Source organism: Aulonocara stuartgranti, assembly GCF_965226115.1.
Source record: "Aulonocara stuartgranti genome assembly, chromosome: 14".
Taxonomy (NCBI): domain Eukaryota; kingdom Metazoa; phylum Chordata; class Actinopteri; order Cichliformes; family Cichlidae; genus Aulonocara; species Aulonocara stuartgranti.
Window position 1 is genome coordinate 38,895,093 of NC_138950.1, and position 10,852 is coordinate 38,905,944.

The 10,852-nt window shown below is 42.3% G+C and overlaps 1 protein-coding gene across 1 annotated transcript in view; it reads right to left on the reverse strand.

The window, feature by feature from the left end:
* LOC309688411 (amyloid protein-binding protein 2-like) overlaps window positions 1–10,372 on the reverse strand; it is a 35,626-nt gene extending 25,254 nt beyond the window's left edge. Inside the window, exon 1 of the mRNA XM_082504125.1 lies at window positions 9,982–10,372. Coding sequence (XP_082360251.1) covers window positions 9,982–10,002 — 21 coding nt within the window. The 5' untranslated portion in view covers window positions 10,003–10,372. The remainder of the gene's footprint in view (window positions 1–9,981) is intronic.
* Between the last annotated feature and the right edge of the window lie 480 nt (window positions 10,373–10,852).

Genomic DNA, 10,852 nt, shown 5'->3' on the forward strand with positions numbered 1-10,852 from the left:
AAATATTTAATATTTAAAATGAGAAAATGTACCGCTTTAAGAGACGTTGTTACAATTCTGTATCCCCTCTATTTTAGCACCACTTGTGGTGTTACTGGGAACTGAGGAAAGCATTTGCTGGACTTTTGAGAGAGCAAAGTGTTTGAAAGGTTGAACCTGAGGTACGCCAGATCAGCACCATGAAGCTATACTGTGGTAACAAATGAAGCGTGCACTCGAGCAGCGTCCTGCTGACACACAAGGCCCTACCTGAAAAAGACATCCATCATCTGGATGGGAGCATATCTTTCATACCTTTCAGCCTCGGGTGCCTTTTCCAAACGTGCAAGCAGCAAATTCCATCAGCACCTATCCAATTATGTAACCCTAATACATTAGCACATCCCATAGTACCCAGGCAGATTACTAAACATCCTCCTACATGATTAGCATTAAAGCTGACCACAACATCACTGATGAGCTTAGCTTTGAGAATTACATCTTCACAAATTCTATAGCCATAAGATATATTGACAATATTGATAAATATAATTATATTAAGCAATCTGTACAAATAATATTGATGGAATTCTAACAATACACCTAAGCCATTTTAATAAACTGGCCCAGCTACATGCTGTGGGTCTGAGGTCAGCAGGGTACCCGCCTTCTACTCGGGCCTGAACCCATGCATCAATGAGAGGTGACAGCTACCCAACTGAAGACAGGACTGATTAATGCTCAAGTGCTGAATCACAGGCTGCAGGCAGCCAATCACACATGGGGATCAACACAGAGCACAAAGCTGCAGGAAGAGAGACTAAAGCCCCCTTGTGTGTCATGAGAGGTAGCAGCTAACTGTATTCATGACACAAGCAGCAGAAAACGATCCGTACAACCACTGCACACAGAAACCTGGCTGTCCTCCACATCTCTGATTAACCGCAAAACAAACAAACAAACAAACAACAACAAAAAAACAGCAAATAAATCTTTGAAGTTGTTTTTTAATGTGAAGGATGATAAGAATCAGATTCATGAATTCATTTTGTTACATGATTCGTTATTCAGTTCAGATTCTGAGCTCCTCTCTGAGTCTGAGCTGTAGACTTCAGACATAAAGAGCTTATCCCAACAGAGCTTTTTGACTCATTTTATAAAGAAAACCGATGAAAGATTTGGAAAACGAACAGGAAAAAAGCAGACACTTCACACTGGCTTTGCACTGCCTCGACTCGAAAGAAAAAGTGAACCAAACACTGGTGACGCAGATCAACCGTTAACTCGAGTTCAAAGGTCAGTTCAAAAGCAACGAAGTAGAACAAATCAGGGTAAGTACTAGTTTTCCTTTCATGTTTCGCCCTCCCTCCCTTCTTCACACGTACAAGCATGAATTCAGGGTCCAACGCCTCTTTGTGGCCTATCAATAATCTGTATTACCAACCAATAAATTGACCTTGTGCAGCCAGAGAGCAGCAGTAACAGCACTCAGCACACTCTATTCAGCTGCAGCAGCTGCACATAAACTGAGGTCATGAAATTTCAAACCACATTGATGCAGTTTATTAAAAGACACGTGAGAAAACTGAATGACATCAGTCCATGACCGATGCATAAAAAAATGTTGTATTTTTATTATGACTACGAATCAAGTGAAACATATTTCTAATTACCTTCCATAACTCATTACAGTCTGTAATATAAATACATCCAACGTCAAAGCATCAACAGCCCAGCCAGTTAACCATTAACCTACCAGGACAGGATTTAATGAGGCTGTAGAAAAGCGATTAGTCCCCTCCCACCTCTCCATGCAAGAATGCAGATTAAGGTACAAACAGATAGATGGCTACAGACGTTTTGGCTTATTGTTCAGATTTGGGCCTGTGGAAATGTTCACAGCCTATAGTGGGACTTGCTGCCGTAACGTACACACATCTAATATTATGGCGATGATGACCAGGCACCTTAAAGTCACATGAATCGTGAAGATGTGGCGGCCTTCATCTCACACATATTAGCAAGTGCAAGCATAACAAATACCCTGGAGGTCCTAGGAGAGCTCCACAATCTCCATGGTGACAGATGTGGAGGTGGTTCACCAGAGGTAGCAGAGCACAGCTGGCTGAGGAGCCCATTTAGTCCTCATGAGTTTGGAGTCTGATGTTAAATATTCATCAAGTTAAATCATTTCTGTTTAAAACAGTAACTGCATTGATGAAGATATTACACCTGTTCTGAGGAGCAGATCTCCAACAGCTCGTTAATATTGAATGTCTGGATTTGTGTCTGGCACTGAATTTAGATTTGCTTGCACTGGTCATCTTCTACAACGTTAGTCTCTTGAAATGAGCTTTTTAATGCACACAGCCACCGAACCAGAGACCAGCTTCTTTCAACGGGAATAATAAATGAAGGGCAGGCTCTTTCCCTCCTGTAGCATCTGCTTCACTTATTGTTTTTAAAGCTACGAGTTCTAAATTATAGTCCTGTCGTTACTGGTTCTTCAGGCTTCCAAGCAGATTTTACAAGATTGTCTTCAATAACCACCCCATGCACCTGACGAGGGAAAAAAGCTGTCTACTCTGTAGACAACAAGCCTGCCACTTTGAGGAAAACACGTCTGAAATAGTCGTGGCTAGCAAGCCCGAGCTTGTAAAATAAGTTTGGGGGACTCTCACCAGTAAAATAACTGCAGAAGGCACCGTTCTTCTGTATGGATATGAACAAAGACTGCAAAAAACTAAAAATGAATGCTAAACAGAGTCCATGTATGACTCCAATCACATAAAACCATCCGAATGTATCAGAAACATTTTTTTAAAAATGAGGGCACGTCTGAGAAAGTTTCTATGATTTCTTAATTCTTTGTTTTTAGTGTCACACACTGGTTAAACAATGAGCACTGTCACCTGACTGCGAGGAGGCTCCCTGCGCCTCTGTGGGTCTCCTCCAGGTACTCTGGCTAACTGGTGACTGTAAACTGGCCATTTACAAACAGGGCCTTAATAACTGATTCTACTGATACTGATGTTTACTGGGAAATTAAACTCAGTCCATCAAATACCTTGTCAGTACCACAGGAAGATCAGCATGGTGGTAACAGCAAACCTGGTCAGACACTGACCCTCTCACCCAGCTGAGCATGGACATTTTAAAGCTAACAGAAGAAAGCTCTAGAACCAAAGCTGCCCCCGAGCCAGCAGCCTCACTGAGACCAGAGGACCAAAGCAGTTACAAGGAAGGAAAAAGGGTTCATGTCCTGGTGATGTCATAAACATACTGAAAAATTATTTTATTATCTAATATTCGTTTGTTGTTTTTAATGTAAATCTGTTATTTTGCTTGGTGAGGCAGAATATGCCACCAGATAAAGGTGCACGTACAGCAACTCATTTTCAGTTAATTATTTGCACCTCCTTTAAGTTCAATTTATTAAAGCGCTTAAAGTGAGAGAATATCCTGTGACTCAGTGCAGTCAGGTGGAACTACACAGTTTCATAAACAAGTAAATGACACTGTGCATTGAAGGACAGTTGAATTTTGCATGTACATGCTGTCAGTTACAGTTCTTATAAGAGAATCAGCAAAATGAATAAATCACAAATCAAAGTCAGACACCAAAACTGCAACAAGGATGTCTCTACTTTTTGAAACTATCTTTTTACTGCGACTGATGAATCAAACTCTACTTTAGATCAAGCTTCAAAATAACTGTTTCATTGGTTCAATGCCTTAATGCTTTCTTGGTATAAACCTTTGATGATTTACGTTTGTGAAAACCATTTCTCACACATCACAGTTCTTTTGATTTTCCTGTATATTGCGCTCATTTCATCTTTGCCTTGATGACACCTTCTGTGTTTGTTTCACGTTCAACGTGCGTCACTTTTACATAACTTAAGGGCTCCGCTAAATACAGAACGAAGAATCTGTAAACCAAGCGAAGACGAGTTTGAGTCAAATAAAATAAAACATTGTTCTCCTGGAACTCCTGATCTAACGTGATGATTGGCACTGCCAGAGAGCAGAAAACTGTTGTAATAAGACGCGCTAATGGGAAAGTAAACAAAGAAAGGCCTCATTATGGAGAACACTTTGTGTATTGTAATGCTGTGATGCAATCCGGGTATTCTTAGACACTGAGTGGCATTAAATGCAATGGCTACCATTCGATTCACACAAAACAATGGGTGTGATTTCTACGAGTGCCCCAAACACACTTTTCAGCCACTCACAGTCTCAGGCTGTCTAAAGACTGCGTCTGTAACACCCGACACAAGTCACTGCATCCTTAGCTTGTCTTTGGCTCTCCCATACTGTCCACACAGACACTTTCACAGCAGGTTTCCACTATATGGCCACCTCGCTAAATCATCATGGCAGTAGAGGAGCAGCCAGAACCTCCTGCTGTGACTTGATGTTTTCTGTCCTATAAAATAAGCTGAGCCTGGTCGGCCGCTGCTGCTGTCGAGACTGGAAGCCTCCACCATGGCTTCTGAAGCAGCAAATCCTGAACTCACATGTGCCTCGGTGCCCTGTTTAGTCTGGGCAAAGCATCAACAGAAACACCTAGAGGCGCAAACATACATGCAGCTCTGTTCTTGAAGAGCTCATTTCACCTGTGGACATGATGTCACGCAACCAGCACGAGGCTGCTGTGTTGTGGGGTCGGCAAGAGGAAAAACCACATAAAACAGGAAAATCATTTTTACTCTCAGGGTCTATTTTGTGCTGTCGGAGAGGGAAAAAAGGTGAACAACAAAAACAACAAATGGGTTTTACATAATAAGACTATTACAGATTCTTCTGAGTTTAGAGCAATTACTCTAAAAAAAGCAAACAAACTGTACAATACAGCCAAGGAAGGAAAAGCAACACCTACAGAGGCTGAACGGGCTCATGGATGGTTAACTATACCATTCATGTCAGATGGAAACAGGATCATTAAGAGTCAGAAATAAGCAAAGAATAAATAAGAAGTGCAACTGAAAAAAAGCTAGTCTTCCAATTAATTTCTATAAAACGGAAATAAAATGTGGACCACAATCGATGAATGTCCAGAGGCATGAAACCTTATTGGCAATGACAACATGAGGTTTCAAAATTTTACATGAACAAAAATTCTACAAGCAGATATGCATCCACCTACAATGCAGCCATGACAGGAGCAGAACAAGTTTCCAGTGGTGAAGGACAGGACAGTAACTTTGGACCGACACTCGGTTTTTATTCATAGAGGTGGAGGGATTTCTCTCCTTAAGTCCTAATGGGACTTACTGGGGAGCCTCTGGTCATTTGTAATAATTTTGGAAGTAGTCTGTGTCTCACAGTACTGCCCGAGTTCGCCGTCTCCATAATTTGTTAAATATCCCAGTGCAAAGAAATGGTCTTCCATACTTATCCACACACAGAAGCGATGCAGCCCAACATGCTGCCTCTCAGATATTTGCTCCAATGGTAGCATTCGCTGTCATCTTGTGTCTAACGTCCGTCCCACTCACAGCCCTGCTCATCATTATTCGGTTTGCTGCACTGTTGCACATTCAGCAGTTTTGTGAATACCTTTGGTTATGTTTAAATCCCCTCTGTTTTATGAAAAGCGATGAGTGAAATCTTTATTATTTATCATTGTTCAGCATGATGTTTCACTAGCTGAACATGAAAAATACGTTTCAGTGATTCAAAGGGGCGTTCAGATGTGACTTGTGAATTCTGTACTTGATTTTGAAATGATAGAATACCGTCACACCCCAGCTCGGCACCTTCAACATGTACTTTTGGTGTAAAAACAAAAGAATGCCCTTGTTGTGTGCCTTTCCTAAAACTAGAAGGCTTAAGATCCCTGTGTGTGGTGTAAACTTACAGTAACCACATGCAGGAAGTCTAGGACCAAAAACTAAGCAACCTCCAACTCAAGGAGGCTGTTTAACAGCTGATAAACTTCTTATCTTTGCTCAACAATGAAAAATAAATACTTGCTGTGAAGCATATACCACGTGGTCGTAGAAAGCTCCATCACACTGGATTTCCACAATATTAAACTGCATCCTGGAATAACCTGACATTTACAACTTTGCTCAAAATATAGAGATTGTTGTATAGACTGTTGCACTGCTATCTAGTCACGTTTCCATAGCAAACACCATACTGGAGGTTTCTACGACAGCAGAATACAAATTTACATCCCCATGCAAAGCAGCGCTGCATTAACTCAGCTGATAAGGCCTGCTGACGTAGAGTGAGTGTGAGGCTGTGTGTCACAGTGACCGCTGTTGTTGTTGCATCGCTGAACTACATAGTGGTCAACCACAAAGGTACAAATAACCCGTGAAGGTGTTCCAGAAAAGTGCCAGGAAAGATTACTAAGAAGAACCGGTCTCACTGAGAACACAAGGAACCACAACAACAGGTAAACACGTCAACCCAACTCTTTGACAGCTCCATCAAAATCATGAACAATTATTCTGGACAGCAAGAAAGACATCCAGATGAAGCTCCACATTTTTAAAGCCACGTATTGTTGCTCGGTTAAAAAACGTCTTCCTCAAGGCCAGTTCATCAACAACAGGGCTACCTGTGACAACTGAGATCAGCCTCTCACCACCATGACTGGAAGGGTCCATATCATCTGCTCCCTCTTGAATTTGACTGACAAGAAGGAACGCCAACAAGCACATCGCCGTTAAACTCGGCCAAACACGAGCATCACTGTGAAAAAGGAAAGTGGCACAATAGTTGTGCTTTCTTCATCACAGAACGTCCAAAAATCAACTACGACTCTATGAAGTGTGCAGGTCTGAACACTATACTTGTGTTCAGCGCTCCACTTCCTATTATTCCCACTGCAAAGAAACTGACTGCGATTCAGTGGCAGGAGTAGCAGAGGGTGAAAATGACTGAATGAAGTTGCATTTCTAAAAAAGTGTTGGTTTTCACAAATACAGTATCGATAATATTAAATCACCTCATTGCATCCTGTAAAACATTCTGCTATGTAATCTATTCAGGTTTAGGATATGAAGGAACTCTTTGATGTGAACTGTTTCCAAATGACGACTAAAACAGATGTTAGAAGTGTTGTTAAATCATACGAGAGATTTCCATGTTTGTAGAAGGAGCAGGTGCCCGTGGTGGTTGAAGGTCATGCTATCAAGAAGCTGTTGTTGGTTGCTCTAATGCATGAAATCAAAAATGCATCACAGTGGTGCCGTGAAATCCCCAAAACTCACAGAGAGGAACTTTAATACAACGAATCTGTTGCTTTGATTCTATCAAAACTGTATCTCTAACACGAAGAAAAAGCTTTACTGTATGAAATTTACACAGAGCTCTGTTCATTCTGGACTGAGTGGGAGGGGTTTTTGGTTTTTTAGAATTTAAGTTCATTTGCTTGTCATCTCTGGGCAAGCTGACCAATCAGAGCAGCCTGGAGTTAGTGGGCTGGGGAGTGTAAAAAAGACAGGAGTATAAAAGAAAAACAGAATGTAACCAAATGTAATCCCCAAAATCTGAGCCTGTAAGTGTACCCGGGCTCCTCAACCACAGTCTCTATAAGCACATATGATACACGATGATGAGTGCCCACCTCTGGCCCTGGACAGAAAGCTTTGTGAACATTGTCTGCTGCAGTATGCACAATCAGCTGCTAAATGGAAGCATCACTTCCCTGCTGTAAAGTGCCATTCAAAGTGAGATTACTTTAAAAACGAACCTTATTACTCAAGAGAGAATCACACCCATCATCCTTGATAGTTTTACAAATGCAGTTAAATGTTCGTTCAGGTCACGTTACTGTTCTGTCAGCTCTGTTCCTCACGGACAACGACGATCGTAATGATAACAGCAGATTCAAGCATGTGGAGCCGTTCAGTGTGGAATAAACACCATCGCTAGACCTGACCTGAAGTTAGCTGTCACTGCAGCAAGCCACTCACCAAATGTTTGGACTTGAGCCTCGAACCTTCTCTCAAACAAATTAACGCTCCACTCTCCCACATGAGTAAATGTTCAATTGTACTGTGAGTCAACAGAAAAAGGGAAGATGACTTTTACCTCTAAAATCTTAACACTCTCAGATGTGTGTCTCTTGAACCCCTTATTACGGTACATGTTTATATATTAGATTTCCCATATTTCTAAGATTTGAGTTTATTCTATTTCAGAAAAGTGACGATGAGGAGGAACACGCACTTTTTGGTCAGATCTAATGTTTCAGGCACAATTATCCCTCGAGAAACTACCACGCACAAATCAGGCTTGAATGAATAAATGGTGGTGAGGAGTGATCGGAGGATAACACAACAAAGGTGAATCTTTCTGACTGTAAGCCCATTACGCTGCTGATGTCCTGGCAGAATAGGCTCTCGTGAAAACTGAACTCATAATTGCGGCAGTCAAGCCTGCTGTAGCAATTAGAAATGGTGTCATGTGACTGCTTTGATAAGACTGGACGACTAGATAATCCCACCCTGTGTGTATGGTCACATATGATCGTCAGAGTGTAACTGGCAATCTGTTTGAGGCATATTTAAGCCGCAGTATTACAAAGACTGAAGTCACGCTACCCGAAAATCTAAACTGTGCTAAGGCAACATAATAACATTAATAATAATAAAGATGTCCGGTCAAACTTCCCTGCGGAAGCCTGGTAAAGATATGACACAGTAATAGATGTGTAACAGGCTCTCGTGGCTGGAATCCGGACTGACAAAGTTCAGCTGTTGCCAACCCAGGGAGTAAAGTGCAACAAGAAAGCCATCAGGGATAAGATCTCTGTGTGTTTGCAGATAAATGTTCACCCATATCTTACATAAGTGCCGCTATGCTTACACTGTATCCATTGCTTCACCTGTGCGTACTTAAACTAACCTGACAACAAAATGCTTCCAGTAAAGCCCATACGAGCTGAAATACATCATGACGCTGCATTAGATTACAGGCCTGTCAACGCTTGTTTGTTTACCAGAGACCAGCCAATGGCTTCCCCAGTGTTAAAAAGCCCACCTGATCATTTTTAAGAGACTGACTGCAGCGGCAGCTATTTAAAGCACAACTGGTTGTTGTTCCGCTCCAACTACACGGCTAGCTGGTGGACGCTAGGCTCCGCAGAACCTGACAGCTCACTAGCAACAACAGTAACGATTAAGCAGCACATGGCTCGGTTTGAAAACCGGGAGACGAGGGCTGCAACAAACAGTCTGGAGGCATTCCCCACTGACAACTTAGGTGAAAGCCAGCTAACTGTCTAGCTACTAGACAAGCAAGCTAGTGGTAGCAGCACAGACATAAACGTTAGTCAGCTGCAGTTAGCTTGATACAGAGGCAACCTGTGATGCCATCCAAAAATATATATAAATGAAAAATATATTCAAGCACGGATTCGAGATTTCTTTCACAACTGTTTCTCCAAATACTGTCCGCGCAGCCCATCCCTCCTCGCTAGCCAGCACTAGCTCCCACAGCAATTAGCTGGACAGGACGTCAAACCAAGCGTAGTTCAACAACCTGCCAATTTAACTAGACCTTGCACTTAAATAAAGACACGCGCTTCATAAAAATACTTCAGGATTATCTCTATGCTATAAGGAATAATAATTAAATTCGGCGCGGTCAGATTTTACACAGCGACTGTTTAACTACGTTATTTTTCAAGATTTCATTATCCACATACGCTTTCCGCTGCAACCCAGCGTTGTCTCTTACGAGGGCAAACGACTGCGGAAAATACATGCTCAGCTAGTGATTAACTAAACATCAGAAAAAATAAGGAAGCTTTTCGACAAATTTTAATGCCGAAATGAATACTGGGCACAACAATTCCATCGAGGCCGTGCGTTTACTTTATACCCGGCGTCTACTTCGTATAACAGGTGAACCCAGTTAAAGCGTTACACTTTTAACGGGTGGTCAGGACGTTCTCTTTTCCATATGGCTAGCCCAAAAGCAGACAGCTAACCTAGCGCAACGACAGATTTCTACTTCCCACGATTTTTGGCTTACCTCTCTTAACGGCCTCGTCATATGACAGGAATCCTATCCTCGACTCCTTGGCCCCCATGCTCCCCTCATTTCATTGCAGTGTGAGGAAATAAACGTTACGAGCTGAGTTGGACAGGGGTGTTTGTCGCCTTATCCGTTTATTGTGAAATGGGCTCCTGGCGGTATGTGTATGTGGTGAACGGGTGAATGTTTTTCAGCGACGCCTCCATTCTGTCACATGATCTGACTCTACAGGTCAGTTGATCTGCGAGTTCTAATACGAGTGAACGCAACCCGAATCACATACAGGGGTGGGGGGTTTCGACTTCAGACGGGGTTTTCAGTCTTATCCGGGAAAATGCAAAACAGCACTTTTACTTAGTATGCGAAGTCATACCAAGCTGTCAGTGTGCGACGAGTGCAGCCACAGTTCAAACCAGTGATAACAGCCCCACCGTGTGGTGGTGCTGCTGAATAACGCTAGCTGACTCTCCCCACAGCGACCCCCGAAGGTACGTTCAGTCAGACGATACTGGTGGCACATAGCAGATGAAAGTTTGCAATATATAGTGTCTAATAGTGATGGGCAGATGAAGCCTCATGAAGCACTGAAGCTTTTCATCCAATTGGTTCACCTCAACGCGAAGCTTCTTGAAGCTTCATTTGCTCTAGCAGAACACCTACTGGACGTAAAAATATTAGTTGGCATGAATTTGAAGAGTGTGGCATTTTGCACACAGCCTGTAAATGTCAACAACAAAAGGAGTGTGTAAAACATCTATATTGTAGTGATGGCAGTATACTGTGTATATTTATGCTGGCAGTATGGAAAATGATTATTTGCGGCAAAGTTTGAACCGCTTCCTGAACCAGTCACGTGGTACAGCCGGGC